Source organism: Balaenoptera physalus, assembly GCF_965194825.1.
Source record: "Balaenoptera physalus genome assembly, chromosome: 1".
In the NCBI taxonomy this organism is placed as follows: domain Eukaryota; kingdom Metazoa; phylum Chordata; class Mammalia; order Artiodactyla; family Balaenopteridae; genus Balaenoptera; species Balaenoptera physalus.
In genome coordinates, this window is record NC_138882.1 from 175223499 (window position 1) to 175240649 (window position 17151).

General features: G+C 49.8%; 1 protein-coding gene and 1 long non-coding RNA gene across 7 annotated transcripts; one reads left to right on the top strand and one right to left on the bottom strand.

The window, feature by feature from the left end:
* Positions 1-563: 563 nt before the first annotated feature.
* LOC309650340 lies at positions 564-8676 on the bottom strand. 2 transcript variants are annotated; one of them, XR_014257531.1, is made up of 4 exons: positions 7527-8676; positions 7149-7281; positions 2761-3039; positions 564-901 (listed from the first exon to the last, which is right to left on the bottom strand). It is a non-coding gene; the product is annotated as an uncharacterized lncRNA (long non-coding RNA). The 2 variants fall into 2 exon arrangements; XR_014257532.1 differs by having other exon boundaries at positions 7149-8676.
* Position 8677: 1 nt separating this feature from the next.
* KDF1 (keratinocyte differentiation factor 1) lies at positions 8678-16526 on the top strand. 5 transcript variants are annotated; one of them, XM_082440877.1, is made up of 5 exons: positions 8715-8760; positions 10004-10090; positions 13656-14726; positions 15223-15297; positions 15864-16526. In XM_082440877.1, exons 3-5 carry the CDS (start codon positions 13688-13690, stop codon positions 15944-15946), a joined length of 1197 nt encoding a protein of 398 aa, XP_082297003.1. In that variant the 5' UTR covers positions 8715-8760; positions 10004-10090; positions 13656-13687; the 3' UTR covers positions 15947-16526. The 5 variants fall into 5 exon arrangements, with proteins under 5 accessions (XP_082297002.1, XP_082297003.1, XP_082297004.1 ...); XM_082440878.1 differs by having other exon boundaries at positions 8735-8760; positions 10008-10090; XM_082440879.1 differs by lacking the exon at positions 8715-8760 and adding an exon at positions 9089-9433.
* Positions 16527-17151: the final 625 nt, after the last annotated feature.

Here is a 17151-nt window from a genome sequence, read left to right on the forward strand (position 1 = left end):
ACAAACATAGAAAACAAACCCATGGTTACCAAAGGGGAAAGGAGAGGGGGATAAATTAGATAAACAACAAGGTCCCACTGTATAGCACAGGGTACTATATTCAATATCTTGTAATAAACTATAATGGAAAAGAAAAAAATGTAATAAATATTTAAAATAGATAAATATAAAATATGTAATAAATATTTAAAATAGTTTTACTATTTTATCTATTTTGAAAGGTTTATGTATTCAGAATCATAGGGGAGTTTGTTTTTTTTAAGGAGAACCACTTTATTTTGAGTAGTAAACAAAACTCCATTTATAATAAAAAAACCTTCCATCAATTTCTTCACAGCTAGTCCAAAGAACAAAACCTCTGGCTTAATTAGAATTTACATTTAACCTTAAATATTCTAAAATCCATCCATGTCAATTTTGGAATTTTAATCTTGCCTGATACTATGAAATAGGGCAAACCTTGATCGATGGTCAAATTTCCAATTTTTGCTGTTAAGCCACTTTTCTTGACCTTGCTCTTGATTCTGTAACATTCCAGAATGTTCAATGGATTTGTAATAAACTTCCAAGAAGAAGGGGAATTTCTTGTTCATTGTTTGCCTGAAATCTTGGCTTGTGTTCTTCTTCTCAAACAAAAAATATGTTCCAAAAAATGCTCACAAGTTCAGCTACTAAAACTCCTTTAAAGGTCTTCTTTGCCAGTGGATCCATAGTATGGGCCATCCTGAGGCGCGTACTCGTGGGGCTGGGCATCAGACTTCTGAATGGTGAGAGACCAGGTGAAGAGAGGTCCTGAGAGAGGCAATGCCCTCGTGGTAATCGAGCCCCCGCTGCTCCCAGCTGAATGCAGACCCATAAGCGACACCAGGCAAAACCAGCAGAATTGGCTAGCTGACCCCCGCTGAACCACAGAATTTTTAGAAATAATATATCATTTTAAGCCACTAAGTTTTGGGATGGTTTATTTCTCAGCAATAGATAACTGAACCAAGGGCCATCCTGAGCCCTCTCTGCCCATGTCTGGCACATCCAGTCCTGTGGGATCCACATCCAGAATATATCATGTATCTGACCACTTCTCACCTCATTCCCAGGCACACCCTGGTCCAGGCCACTGTCTCTCTCGCCTGGATTATTCCCAAAGCCTCCTCACTGGACTCCCTGCCTCCACTCTTACTCTCCGGCAGTCATCATACAGGGACCAGAGTGAAGCTTCTGGGGTATTAGTCAGATCAAGTCACCCCCCGCCGACTTGAGATCCTCCAGTTACTTCCTATATCACTTAGATTAAAAGACAGACTCTTCAGTGGCCTTCGAGCCCTGTGCAGTCCAGTGCCCGCCACGTCTCCACCCCCACCACCAGTCACTCTCCCCTTGCCCAATGCGCTCCAGCAATGCTAGCTTCCTTTCTGTTTCTCGAACATGCCAAGCTCATCTCCATCTTGCGCCATTCACACCAGCTCTTTACTCTGCCCAGAAGACTCTTCCTCTAGGTCTTTCTGTCTAAGTCTTCCAGTTCTCAGCTTACACGTCCGCATTCCCCCCAGAAAGGCTACTTATAGAAGAGGGAACTGAGGCTCGGAGAAGTGAGGTCATTTCCCAAGTACCCACAGTTAGGAAGAGTCTAGGCTGAGTTTTCATCCTAAGTCTATGTGAGTCCCCACTCCGGGCTCTTTCTGCCACATCAGTGGTTTGGGAGGGTGAAGGTCATGGGCTCCCGAGAAAGGGGAGGGGTTGGAGGGGCTTTCTTCACTTACTCCTCCCACAAACACTCCCAGCCATAGCCCTTGAACCCTGTCCTGAGCTGGGTGCTGGAGACTCAGAGATGAATCAGACCAGACTTTACTCTCCGGGAGCTCCTGTCTGGGGAGAGGGAAAGCATCAGAGGAGGGCTCAGACAGCCTTCTGCGGTAACTCAGGGAGACAGCCTTCTAGCTGGGGGCTCTCTGGGAAGGCTTAACAGGGGATGTGAGACTGGCTGGGGGCGGGGGGAGAGAGCCAGAAATTGGGGGTGGTGTTCAGTGGCCAGAGCTGCCTATTGTTCCCTGTGAGGGACCGGGAGACTCAGCATCGGCTATGTGTGTCCAAGCCGCTGTGTGTGTGTGTTGTGTGTGTGTGTTGTGTGTGTGTGTGTGTGTGTGTGTGTGTGTGTGTGTGTGTGTAAGAGAGTGAGGGAGCAGTACTGGGGGTGAGGTGGAGGCTAGGCAAGAGAAGGGCTGAATGAATAGATTTTACTGATGTGGAAGCTAAAGCCCAGAGAGGCTGAGTTGCTGCCCCAGCTCACAAAGCACTAGGTGGTAAAGGCAGGATTTGAACCCAGACTGTCTTGACACCACCTCCTCCAGAGCCCACTGCTTATTCACTATGTGACCTCAGCTAAAGCCATTCTCTTCAGGAGCCTTATTTCCTCATCAGTAAACTGAAGGAGTTGGATGAAGTTTCTTCCAGCACGAGGACTCTGCAGAAAATACCTTTACTAGAGCTTAGAACCAAATTCAGAACCAAAGAAGCAGCCACCGGCTCAACCTGGTACAGGATGGCTTCTCGGCCTGCAGCTCCCTCCAGGCCTAGCAACTGGGTGCCATGCAAACTAAAGCCAGGGAGCCCCAGTAATTCCCCCAGTGTCAGGTGGACCTGGGGTCTCCCTCTCAACAGCCCAACCTAGAGTTCCAGAAGCGCTTATAGCCCAGCTCCTTAGAACTCCAGGGCTCCAACTACACCTCTAACCACATTATCAGCCCAGCCCAGATCCCAGTTTACCTGTCCAACATTCCCCAGCATAACTCCAGGACTCCCCTGGTTCTCTCCAGCCTCCAGGAACACCATCCTTTAGCCAATGAAGGAAAGGCGAGAGGCAACTCTGAACAGTCATTGGCCCACTGTTTGACAAATATAGACAGACTGACCAATCAGAAGAGCCAAGACAGCCTCAACTTCCATGTTCCAATTCTGTTCATCCTCCACCATTCTATTCCCACGGGGCTCCCTTTCAGGTGGTTCCATTCCATGTATTCCATTCAGAAGTCCAGGAAATTATATCTGGGAAAGAGAGGTATGGTAAGTAGAATTAGAGCTGATTACAGAAGGGAATTCTTGAGGGGAGAATTCCCCCATTCTGCTGGGGCCTGGGGCATTCTCCAGAGCCCAGTTTCAGTGGTATCCAGAGGAGTCACTGCAAAGAGCTCAGGCTCTGAACAGAAAGAACTTGGGCTCAGTTCTGGGCTCTGCCCCTTAACTAGTTGTGTGAACTAGGGCAAGAGGCTTAAATCTCTGAACCTCTGTTTTCTTAGCTATAAAATAAGGATTTGGGATCTATATTCACTGAGTTATTGTGAGGATTAAATGGGAATAAGGCTCATAATATACCTAACACACAGTAGATGATTATGGTCAGTCATAGTAATTTGTTCTCCTGCTTATTCTCAGAGTCAGTGGTCTGGCCTCTGAGAGTCCTGGCCCCAGAATGGCTGGGGAGGCAGAGAGGGGGCAGGAAGAAGGGGTTAAAATAAAATAGCTGTCATCTAATTACCATGTGCTGGCCTCTGTAGTAATCACCACATGAAACTATTACTACTTTAACATTGTGGACAAGGCGTCTGAGGCACAGAGAAGTTCAATAATGTGGTCAAAGTCACACAGCTAGCAAATGGCAGAATTGGGACATAAATTCAGGCTCCCTGGCTCCAGAGTTCAAACTCTGAACCACCATTCTGTCCTACCTCACATTAATCCCATTTTAGGATGAGAAACGCTGAGGTTCAAAGAGATAAGTTCACACTGCTGCTGAACAGGGGTATATCTAGGACTCCAACTTAGATCCTGTGACTCTGAAGTTCTGGCAATTTCTGCCGTTGAGTGCTGCCCCCTAGTGCCCCCTATGGGAGAAGCACACCAGAGGCAAGGAGCGCATACCAATGGATCCACACTCCCCTGACCCACTGCTTCTCCTCACACCCAAAGCTGCAGGTCTTATAGCTTCCAAGTACCACTGTGAATGTCATCCATATATACAATCATGATATTTCTTGGCCATCTCACAAATACTTAAATTCAACAGGTCTAACTCCAAGTTTACACTTTTATACCCCAAACCTGCCCTCCCCAGTCATCTCCATCCATCCACTAGCACAAGCCAGAACCCCAGCCATCCTTGACACCTCCCTCTCCCCCTCATTCTTTCACCAGTCCAGGAGCCTGAATGGTGGCCGAGGAAGGAGACCAGAAAAGTAAACATGGATCAGAACAGAGCAACAGCAGTGGAAGCAGAGGATCAGGACAATGGCCCCCAATTGTGGCCAAGAGGAAAAACTGAACTCAGGTGGTTAGAAAGGCAGGACTTTCTGCTTAGAAAGAAGCCCAGACACAGCTTTAAGGGCCAGGAGGAGGACACAGTGTTTCTTACGGGGAGCCAGAAGGACTGGGTTCCCACCCAGCTCCACTACTAACTCACAGTATGGCCTTGGGACCTTGATGTGTCTCAGTTTCCCCATCTGTAAAATGAATATGACCATGGCTACCTCTAGGGCTGTTGTAAGGATCAAATTTAAAGGAGTTTGCTTTGTAAACTGTAAAGAGAAGTGCACAGGAGAGGTGGACTGTTATCTGGAAACTTCACTCCAATAGACTTCTCTCCTTTGTTATGCTAAATGCTGGACCCATAAGGTACCTTGTTTCGTTTTCAAAGAATGTCATCAGTTTGGGGGCTTTTTTTTTTTTTTTTTGGCCAAGCCAGGATCTTAGTTCCCCGACCAGGGATTGAACCCAGGCCCTCAGCAGTGAAAACACCAAGTCCTAAGCAGTGGACCGCCAGGGAATCCCGTTGGGGACTTTTTTTTTTTAATCTTCTCTTTTCTTTTTTTAAAATTTATTTATTTTTGGCTGCATTGGGTCTTTGCTGCTGTGCACGGGCTTCAGTAGTTTTGGCACGTGGGCTCAGTAGTTGTGGCTCGCGGGCTCTAGAGCACAGGCTCAGTAGTTGTGGCACACGGGCTAAGTTGCTCCACAGCATGTGGGATCTTCCCGGACCAGGGCTCAAACCCGTGTCCCCTGCAATGGCAGGCAGATTCTTAACCACTGCGCCACCAGGGAAGCCCATTGGGGGCTTTTTAAATTGCGGTAAACAAACAAACAAAAACAACCAAAAAATATATATATATATATATACAGAAAAATTGCCATTTTGCCCATTTTTAAGTTACAATTCAGTGGCATTAATTACATTCACACTGTTGTGCAACCATCACCATTTTCTATTTCCAAAATTTTTCATCATCCCAAATAGAAGCTCTGTACCCATTAAGCAATAACTCCCAATTCCTCCCTCTCTCCAGCCCCTGGAAACCTCTAATACCTGTCTCTATGAATTTGTTTATTCTGAATATTTAATATAAGTGGAATCACAATATTTGTCCTTCTGTGTCTGGCTTATTTTACTTAGCATGATGTCTTCAAGGTTCATCTATGCTGTAGCATGTATCAGAACTTCATTCGTTTCATGGCTAAATAATACTCCGATGTGCGTATATACCATATTTTGTTTATCCACTCATCTGTTGATAGACACTTGAGTTTTCCACCGTTTGGCTATGGTGAATAGTGCTGCAATGAACACTGGCGTATAAGTACCTGTTTTCAGTTATTTTTAGTATATACCTACACTGTCATCAGTTTTTGACAGAGTTTTTCAGTATACACTGTGGCAGGGGTATGGGCCCTTGGGAACAAGGCCCAGTGTATTTGAATGTGGGAGGGAGAAGGGCAGATGAGGAGAGAGGTTTCAGTGTGGCTATGATTAAAATACCAGCTAACTTGTGCCTTTTGCAAAGTACTCCACAAAACACTCTGGAGGAGGAAATATTATCATCTCCATTTTACAGATGAGGAGAAGGGAAGTGGCTTCTCCAAGGCCCCACAGCTGGTGAGAGGCAGGGGCTCCAGAGAAAGGTTCCCTCACACATCAGCAAGTGCAGGCAGAGGTTCAGAGATCATATTTCCCTTCCTTCCCCTTTTTTCTTTTTTTTCCTTTCTAGACAAAGAAAGTAGTTCTGAGCTGCTTCAATCATCATGTTCCTACTTATTAATCTACAGCATTTTAGGTACTACACAATCAGAATTTTGCAATGTACTTTTACTAAACGTGGTCTGGAAAAAGCAAAACTATGAAGACAGAAGAAAGATCAGTGGTTGCCAAGGGCTGAGATAGTGGGGAGGAACTGATTGCAGAAGGGTTTAGGGAAATTTGGGGGGGGGGTGATGAAATTGATCTATATTTTGACTTGTGGTGGTGGTTATGCAACTGTATGTATTTTTCAAAACTCACAGAACTGTACCCTAAAAAAGGTAAATTTTACTGTATGTAAATTATACTTTAATCTTTAAAAGAAAAGAATGAATAAATGAATGGGGGAAAACTGAATAAGATTCCAGATGCTTGGATTTTTGCTACCTTGAAAACCTGGCAAGTAACCGTGCCCTTAATTATTTAGTTACAGCATAAGTTATTTTTTTCATGCACTCATTCATTCATGATAAAATGAAAGTCCTTGAATCCAACACAAGAATCAGAACATCACTAAAAATTAAATCTACTTATGGTTCCCCACCATTCCTGACCCCTCCACTACCCCACCCCCAGGCAATCACTATTCTGAATTCTGTGCTCCTCATTCTCTTGCCTTTTTTTTTAAGTTTTTTTTTCACACATAAATTAGGTTTAACCTTCTGAATTTGCCCTCTCCCCCTTTTTTTAGGTCAAAACAGGTCAAAAACAGCAACTTCATATGGTTCAACCCAATATTATGCCTAAATATAGTACTTCTAGTTGTATTTGAACTTTATGAATAGGATACCATTCCACATGCACTCTTCTGGGACTTGCATTTTTTTCACTCAGTATTATATCACCATGATCCAGCCATACTGCTATTTTTCATTCATTTTCTACTGCTATATAATTATTCCACGTTTCTTTACCTCCTGTCAATGGCATTTGGATGTTTTCAGTTTGGGGCTACTGTGAACAACGTTTCTACTACCATTCTTGTACATTTCTCTTGGCATATGTGTGAAATTCTTGTGTCTGTAACACAGGAATGCACTTACTGGGTCTTAGGGCACACAGATATTCAATTGTACACTATGTGACTCACTTTCTGAGCTCCAAATGAAGGTACAACGGCCACTTGCCCCAGGTGAGAATGTGAACAAGATGTGGTGGGAGGGACTGCCAAGGAGGGTCTCTGGTGGAAATTGAGCATCTACTCTGTGCACATGGCAGGGCACCTGTGGAATGAGACAATGGTGTCCTGAGAGGTGAGATAGGGAAGGAAACCCCCCAGTTGCCATGGGAATTAGCTTCCAAGGAGTGTCCCACCCTGGTTGGGCAAGGAGAGGACTAGGCAACTCAAACAGGGCAGACAAAGATACTGTCCTAATTGGCAGTATCTCCATCTAGGCTTAGGAGGTTGTGTATCTTTGGTACACCTGGAGGGAAGGGGTCTAGGCAGTACTGAATTCCTCCCACTTACCAGTCCTTACTCCAGTGATCTCTTCCCATATCCTTTATCTCATTTTGCATCCATTATCTTTTTTAATTCTCCCAGTTTGAGAGAGGTACTATTATCTCCACAGATGAGGCTTAGAGAAGGAAGTGTCTTGCCCAAAGTCACACCATTTGGGCCAACTGCCTGAGCAAATAATCTCCCCGTCCTAAGTCTCAGTTTCCTCACCTGTAAAATGGGAATGATAACACCTGAGGTGTAATCCTCAGGTGTAAGGGCTAAATAATACTATGCAAGTAAGGGGGTTAGCATGGATCCTGGAGATGTTCCCTAAAAGTCACTTGTTTATTGGTGCTATTGTTGTTATTAAGTTGGTATTAAGGGGAGCAGGAACCCAGAATAATCTGACCCCTGACTCTTGCCACCCAATGATGTTGCCTCTTCCAGAGACCCCATGGGATGCGGTGATCATGGCCCATTGTGGCCACCTCTGCTGATCTGGGATGTTTCAGGACTGCACAGCCCAGTCTCCTCCTCCACCCCCCCCAGAGCAGAGGCCTCTGTCTTCCTCTGCAGATTTCCTGGAAAAGAGAAGGTGAACTGATCAGAGCAGAGGAACCAGGCCCCCAGTTCTGCCTCAGGACAAACGGAGAAATCAGGTCCCAACGATTCAATCAGTAGAGAATATCTGCTGAGCGCCTAGGATGTGCCAGGTCCTGCTCTGGGCACCCGGGACATTTGGGAACAAGAGCATACCCTAGTCAGAGGCTAAAGGAGGAGACGGAAGACAAGAAAACAGTGTGCTGAGTATTATGATAAGGAGTACAGAGAAAACCAGACAGGCGTAGGCGTCAGGGAAGGAGTTTCAGGAGACATGCCCTTCGAGCTTAGCCTTTAAGGCCCGGCAAGTCCTCCGCAGCAGCTCAGAGATTGCTGGGCCCATCTGTCCATTTAATAGAAAAGCAAACTGAGCCCCGGCCTCTGTCCACCGTGCCCGCCACACCTCACTTATCCGGACTAGGCCGAGCGCTGCTCTCGCAGTCCGCGGACCGAGTGCCAGAGCCCGGCCGCAGTACCCGCCCAGCTCCCGGGGCGGGGCCTCGGCCCAGGTGCGCGGCGGAGGCGCTTCGCGGAGGCAGGAAGTGTGTCCCCAGCGGCTACCCGTGCAGCGCTCCCGCGAGACGCTCACCTGCGCCCCAGGTGAGCGGCGAGGGGGGCGGGGGGAGGGGCCGAGCTGGAGGCGGCTCACCTGGCGGGACAGGTAAGCCCCGCGCGGGCCCGAGGGGGCGCGAACCAAGGCGGCACCGGTGTGGAGAGACCCCCCGAGGCTACGCCCGGGCGAGCGAGGGTCCCGGGGCCGGTTCCTCCGGTGCCACCCTCCCACTTCCGGGGTGCGCGGGCCGGGCCCGGCCAGGGAGCGGCCTGAGCGGGCGCCTGGTCTGGGCGGGCAAACTGGGGTGAGGGGGCCGTGTTCGCCCTTAGGGCTGCGCTGGCTTGGGGTGGGAGCCGTGCTTGCTGGGGAGGCGGGGGCGGGAGGGGAGAGGGGGCCGTGCACACCCTGAGGAACAGTGTCGAGAGGCTGGGTCCGCCCGCGGGAAGAGGGCCCCTGCAGCTGGCGAAGCTGGTGCTTGCCCCGAGGGCATTGCTGGTGTAGGGGCCATGCTAGTCCGAGCGGCAGTGCCGGGGTCTGCTTCTCCCTTGCCCCCGGGACTAGGTGCCCGAGGATGCGGGAGTCCCGGGCTGAGCCTTTGGGGCAGGAGATCAAGGGTGCACGGATGCCGGGCACGAGAGCCGACGGCTGTTTCGTGAGCAGGGCTGGGGTGCCCCTCTCGGCTGGGTGTGCAAGACTCGAGTGGGTGGGACACAGGCTGGTGCGGCCGGTCCTGACCTGAGCACCTTCGGAAGAAGGGGATGGGACAGAGACAGGCCTCGGAGTATGTGTGTTCTCAGGGACTAAGGGGGAGTGGGAGAGCATCAATTAGAAGTTTGGGGAGGGTGTGCCTGGGGCCTGGGAGCTTCTGACCCTGAGGAGGATCCCTGCAGTGCCTTGGGGCGCCCATTGACCCAGCCCCTCCCAGGTGCCAGGCACAGCTCTAAGGCCCCTGCGCAGTAAGATCTCATTTAAACCCCAAGGTGGCCCCTGAAGATACTCCTCACTCCCCTTGTTAAAGACGAGAAAACTGAGGCCAGGAGTCTTACCCCAGGCCACAACAGGAGCCCCTGATAAACCAAGAGACTGGTGTTCCGAGGATTTTGGAGGTGGGGGCAGCAGCAGTGAGGGAGAGATACAGCCAGGACAAAATGGGCTGAGATTGACTTTAGGAGGGTTTAGGGCCTAGAAAGGAGGGGAAAACTGAAGCCAAGCACTGTCCTTACCCCAGGTCTTGTCCCCCTTTCTTCCATCCCCCCCCGCCCCCCCCCCCGAGATGTGTGGCACAGAGCAAAGTACAGGGGCTCCAGAGTCTGGCGGACCACAGTACAAATCCAGCTCCATTCCTTTCCAGCTAGGTGTCTCTGGGCAAGTCACTTCACCTCTCTGAGCTTCAGATTCCTGACCTGTAAAGTGGAGATATAATACTTGCCGGGCAATTGTGAGTGTTAAATAAAGCAAAAGTCCTCTTGCGCTGGAGCCTATTTCTGGCCCATTTGCTGCTGCTTCCTCAGCATTTAGTACAGTGCTGAGCACATGGTAGGTGCTCAGAAAATATTTGTTGGATGAATTTAATGAATGGTAGCGACTGCTAAAACCTTGGAGGTAGAGGAGGAGACAGTAACCAAGACCATGAACAATAACCTCTTGTTGTTCTTACAAACCCCAGGTACCCCAGAGCTCAGTGTGGTTCAAACAGTGTAGATGTGCCCACCCTCCTGATCCAAGGGCTGAGCCTGAAAGACTCAGGGCTCTCCCTATGCAGGCCCTCCTTGAGCACAGGCTCACCCATGGAGCTGGCAGCTGACCACTTTGCCCCCTTCCTCCCAAATAATAGATGGGATGGGGTAGTGGATAAGAGTCTGGGCCAGGCCACTTGCATTCAAACAGCTGTGTGGCTTTGGACAACTTAGTTAACCTCTCTGTGCCTCTGTATAACAACAACAACAATAATACCTACAAATAGGGTTGTGAGAATTAATTAGTTGAATACATTTAAAGCACTGAGAATAATGTAAGCTTTCAATAATTAACTCTTTTACTAGAAGGCAAACTCCTGAGGTTAGGGAATTTTGTCTGTTTTACCACTTTATCCACGGAATTTAGAAGTGTCTGGCATACAGCAGGCTCTCAGTAAATATTCATAAATGAGTGAATGAATAAATCCATACCCACCCCAACATTGCTCAAACCCAGGCAAAGGTTTTTAACCGCTTGCCTCTCTGGATTGTGAGGGACTTTCAAGTCACCTGTTACAATTTCAGTTTGCACACCTTTGGAGGGGGACTTCACCTTACTCTTGCCAGACTGCTGCTCCCCCCACTCTGGTCAGCCTGGAGCCTAAGTCCTTTCTCTTTCTACCTAATGGTCCTGGTTCTACCCAGAGGTCACACAGAATGTATTAGTCTCCTGAAGTACTTACTGTACCAAGCTTGTTCCAGACACTGATGCAGAAAGGAATCAGACACAGTCCCTGCCCCTTGGGGTCATATAGGCTTATCTTCAAACACTGGGTTCAAAGCCAACTCAGCTGACCAAGATCCCAACAGAATGCTGTGGGGAGAGGGGCTCCCATCTGAGTTGAGGTTCTAGAGTGTCCTTGGAGAAGGACCGCTGAGTGGGGCTGGGGGAATGGGTTGAAGAGTTGCAGGAATAGTTAAAGAATTCCTGTATCCTCCTCATCTGCACTCACCATGGCTAACATTCCCTCCTTTTCTCTGTCTACACACATATACCTTCTGTTTTGGGGGGAACCCTTTGAGGTTAGGTTGCAGACATCATTCTTCTTTACCCCTAAATGCTTCAGTATATGTTGCCTAAGAATAAGAACATTGTCTTATTTAACATTGGAAATTTAACATTGACGTTAATACTATTAAATAATATACAGTCTATTTTTAAATTTTACCAATTATCCAATTTCTCCTTGTGATCCAGGATTCAATTCAGGATCACACAGTCCATTTAGTGTCATGTCCCTTAACTTGGGCTTGTCTGATGTTTCTTCATGATTACATTCAGGTTATACATTTTTGGCAGGACTACTCCATAAGCGATGCTGTGTCCTTTTTAGTGCATAGTATCAGGAGACACATCATGTCAGTTTGTCCCATTATTAATAATGTTAATTTTGATCATTTGATTAAAGTAGTGTCTGCCAAGTTTCTCCAGATTTGTGTTTTGTTGTTGTTGTTGTTGTTTTAAATTGTCACTGGCTGCCATAAGTAGAAGGGAATAGAGGTAGCCAGGATGGGGGCCTTGACAGTATGTGGGTGAGAGATGGTGGTGGGCCAGTTTAGGGAGGTAGCATTGATTTGCCCAAAGCACATTGCCTATTAGAGCCAGAACTGGGACTAGGATACAGATATCCTGATGCCCAGTCCCAGGTTCCTTTCACATCACCAGTTCTAGGACACTAGTGCCATTAAATCAGGGATAAATAAAAAGTTAAGACATTAATGTCTCAGAAAATCCAGGCTAAGGATAGTTACTCCCCAGCACACCCCTACATGTGATCAAGGACCCTCCCAAGTACATCACTACGTAATGTTCCCGCAGGCAGAGTTGTTTACTCCCATGACGCCCCATATATCCTACGTGTTCCAGCTCATGAGCTTTTGAGCATCTGTTTTCCCTGCAAAACCATGTGTGAATCACAGGAACAGCGCCTATAGTTCATTCATTTTTGGTTCTTCTGTACCTAACACAGGGCCAGGTTCAGTGAAATCTTAGCTCTGAGCTTGCTAGCAACCAAGTCGAAAAGGGAAAGAAGATGTATTTTGAGGCTTGGCTTTCTCGTCTAGTCAAAGGAAGCAAAACAGTGCTTGATGTTAAATGTTGATAGGAGAGCAAATCTGAGCCATACTGAAACATTGACGGGGGACCTGTTGATTCCCATGTCTGATCTGAAAGAGGAGGGGAAGAAAGGGAAGGTGGTAATGATCAGGTTCTGTAGCAAGTCAATGGAAAGGCATTTGTTGAGCAGCCTCAGAGGCTCTGTGCTGCTGGGCTTACCAACAGTGGGAAGAAGCTCAGGGAGACCATTGCCCAGAAAGTGAGATCTCAGGAGATTTTTCTTTTTATATGGTAAAATATGCATAAAATTTACCATTTTAATTTTTTAAAGTAATTTTAACGTTATAGTCCTGTGACATTAAACACATTCACACTGTTGTATAACCATCACCACCATCCATCTCTAGAACTTTTTCATCTTCCCAAACTGAAACTCTACCCGTTATATACTAACTTTCCATTCTCCCCCATCTCCAGCAACTACCATTCTACTTTCTGTCTCTGTGAATTTGACTGTTCTAGATATTTCATATAAGTGGGACCATACAATATTTGTCCTTTTGTTTTAGGCTTATTTCATGTAGCGTAATGTCTCAAGGCTTATCAATGTTATAGCGTGTATCCGAATTTCATTTCTTTTTAGGGCTGAATAATATTCCATTGTGTGTATAGACCTCATTTTGTTTATTCTTTCATCCATCAATGAACATTTGGGTTGTTTCCATCTCTGCCTATTGTGAATAATGCTGCTGTGAACATTGGTGTACCAGTATCTGCTTGAGTGCCTGTTTTCAATCATTTTGAGTATATATGCAGAAGTGATATTGCTGGATCAGATGGTAATTTTATGTTTAACTTTTCGAGGAAACTCCACACTGTTTTCCACAGCAGCCATACCACTCTATATTCCCACCAGCAATGCACAAGGGTTCCAACTTCTCCATATCTTCTCCAATGCTTGTCATTTCTGTTTTTAATAGTAACCATCCCAATGGGTGTGAAGTCCCAGGAGATTCTGATACATAGTTAGACCACAGAGAGAACTTCCTCTCTGGGGAGCAAGGGGATACTAGACAGGGTTCGTGGGCATACTTGGGCCCATCCACATCACAGACCTCTCAGAAACCAGAAGTCTGAAGCTCCTCAGGTCATAGCGCAGGAGCTCGCTGCCGACCTCTGATCCTGACTCCTTCCTGGCCTCTCCCCCACAGGTGCCTGGCTACGGCAAACCATGCGGTGAGCCATGCCCCGCCCTGGACACCCCCGCCCATCATCTGGGCCCCCACGCTTGGGACCCTGGGAGCGGCCAACGGAGCTGTGCCTGGAGACATATGACGAGCCATCCCGGGCCCCACCGAGCCGCCGCACCCGTAGGCCAGACCCCAAGGACCCCGGCCACCGTGGACCCGAGAGCCTTACCTTCATCTCTGGCTCTGCTGAGCAGGCTGCTGAGCCCCCAGCCTGCTGCCTGCTCTGGCGACCCTGGGTGTGGGACTGGTGCCGGGCTGCCTTCTGCTTCCGCCGCTGCCGGGATTGCCTCCAGCGCTGTGGAGCCTGTGTGCGGGGCTGCAGCCCCTGCTTGTCCGCTGGGGACTCCCCTGACGGGGCTGCTGAAGCCAACTGGGTCAAGGAGCACAACGGAGTGCCCCCCAGCCCTGACCGTGCCCCTCCCAGCCGGCGGGATGGCCAGCGGCTCAAGTCGGCCATGGGTAGCAGCTTCAGCTACCCTGACGTCAAGCTCAAAGGCATTCCTGTGTATCCCTACCGCAGCACCACCTCCCCAGCCCCGGACGCGGACTCCTGCTGCAAGGAGCCACTGGCCGACCCCCCACCCATGCGGCACAGCCTGCCCAGCACCCTTGCCAGCAGTCCCCGAGGCTCTGAGGAGTACTACTCCTTCCACGAGTCGGACCTGGACCTGCCCGAGATAGGCAGTGGCTCCATGTCCAGCCGAGAGATCGATGTGCTCATCTTCAAGAAGCTGACAGAGCTGTTCAGTGTACACCAGATCGACGAGCTGGCCAAGTGCACCTCAGACACTGTGTTCCTGGAGAAGACCAGTAAGATATCGGACCTTATCAGCAGCATCACCCAGGACTACCACCTGGATGAGCAGGACGCTGAGGGCCGCCTGGTACGCGGCATCATTCGCATCAGTACCCGCAAGAGCCGTGCCCGCCCGCAGACCACAGAGGGGCGCTCAACCAGGGTGGCTGCCTCTGCTGCCCCTGCCCCTGACAGTGGCCATGAGACCATGGTGGGCTCAGGGCTCAGCCAGGATGGTAGGTGGGGCCCCACAGGGCTGAGGGGCAGAGTAGAGGAGGCTCTGGACAGGGAGGGTTGCACTGGGGTCTTTGGCCACTGTGGGTCCACCCTCAGCCAGTCCCAGCTTTCCTCCTCCTTTTTCTCCACTCTTCTACATCCCCTAACAGGTTCTTTCTGTCCCCTGCTGCCACCTGCCAGAGTAGCTTTCAGGCCCAACCAGCTAGCCTAGTTAACAGGACCCAGGAACCCATGCGAATTTGGACCTCTTACCTGGCCTGGCCTAACCAGAACCCCTACCCACCCATTCATCCCTGCACAGACAGACAGACAGACAGACAGACAGACACACACACACACACACACACACACACACTCACACTCTCTCTCTCTCTCTCTCTCTCTCCTCTCTCTCTCTCTCTCTCTCTCTCTCTCTCTCTCGGCTGGGGGCAGAAGTGGGGAATAGGGTTCAAAGGATGTGATAATGACCACTGCCCCTTCATGTTCCCTCCCTAGAACTCACAGTGCAGATCTCCCAGGAGACAACCGCAGATGCCATCGCCAGGAAGCTGAGGCCTTATGGAGCCCCAGGTTTGGTCCTGACATGAGAGTGTGGAGAGGAGAGGGGACTGCCCTAGCAGCCCCCCACCTGCCCCTCTCCCAGCTTCCTCCTGGGGTGGGTGAGGATGGGATCAGAAAGGGACGAGAAGCCTGAGCAGCCTTATACCCCATCCCAGTTCTGCAAACTGGCTTAAAGGTTCAGCTGGGAGAGATTCAGGGGGATGCCCCTGAACCAGCAGGGGTGGGGGGGCGGGGGGCAGGTGCCCAGAACCTGCATCTAAACCCAGGTCACTGGAGAGGAAAATGGAGGGCGGGTGAGGAGGGCCATCCATTGGTGCTGAGAAGGCACCATGTGTGGTTTCTACTGCTATCCTGTTGGCTTTTACAAGCCCCTGGGAGCAGGGTTATTACCCTTTAGAGAGCGAGACTGGGGTTCAGAGAGGTCAAGAAACTGAGTGGATCACCCAGCCAGGATCAGACTGACCCAGGCTCAAGTCCCCCTCTGCTCCTTCTCAGCAGGTTTCTCCCTGCCTGAGGGACTTGCATGAGCCCCTCCCCATCTCTGAGCCTCTGTTTCCTGCTCCCTTTCCCTTCAGGATACCAAGCCAGCCACGACTCATCCTTCCAGGGCACCGACACAGACTCTTCAGGGGCACCCCTGCTCCAGGTCTACTGCTAACCTGCACTGGGCCCAGGGGCCGCAACCCCTTCTGAGAGAAGCACGTCTACTGCATGAAGAGAGGGACCAGAACCCTCTTTGTGGGAGGGAGGCCATGAGCCCAGAAGCAGTGCCCACTCTGGCTCCTCCTGCCTTGGCTGACTGGTTCCTGGACCACATGCATTTCACTGAGCCGTGGTGCCCACATCCCCCGGGTCCTCTGCTGGCCTGACCCCTGCCTGGGCCTGTTCCTTCCTGCCCGCAGTCTTCAGGAAGCCTAGGTCATGGAAAGCAAAGACTGAGGGGTTAACTTCTGGAACTGAATCCTGACTCTGCCCCCATAACATGCTCCCCCTGTAACATACACCCCATAACCGATCATGCAAACCTCCCCCTCCCCAGGACAGCGGGGAGGGAAGTTACGTAACAGCTAAAAGAAGCTTGTCTTAAATGGATTGGGTTTGGGGGAAGACAGGGCCTCCGGAATTCTGTGGGCAGTGCCCAATCCATGTTACGTTCTGTTGAGCAGTTAGGTTCTCGGCTGATGTTCTACATGCTAACGTGACTATAGTACAAAACTTAATAGACATCTGTCTGCTCATCTTGGCTGTGATACTGTCCTTTCTGTCCCATTTGCCTGACTGCTGCGTGGAGCAGGAGACAGCACAGAGTATCCAGCCTGGCTTAGTGTCGCGGGGTTGAGGGCAGGAGGCTGAACTGAGAGCAGTGATGCCATCTCTCGGGCTCACGGTGAGTTCTAGGAGACAGAGCCAGTCACAGTGCCTGTGCCTGAGAAGGGTTTACCACGTGCTTTCTGTCACTGTTGAGAGGTCCTTCTAGGCAGGCCTGCCTGGACTCCCTGTGTTGCCCCAATTCACTGCCTGTAGGCTGGCCTGCTTCTGGCCATCCCTGCAGTTTCCCCAAATCCCTGAGCACGTGTCAGCCCACCCCACCTCAGACCTGCTGCTCCCTCCACCTCCCCCTAGTGCGGACAGCACTCAGGGTCGCTGGTGTCTGCTCAGCACTCCCAGCAACCCAGGAGGCGGGGGGGGGGGGGTCATTCTTCTTTCACAGGTGCTGGCGCTCAGAGGTGTCAAGGAATTTAGTGGGTCATGCAGCTAGTAACTGTGGCTCTGTATCCGGAAGCTGGCCTCTTGGCAGTTGTGCCCCCAAGCTGGCAAGCTGACCTGCTTGGGGTAGAAGCAGGCTCCCCCTGTTTGGACCTC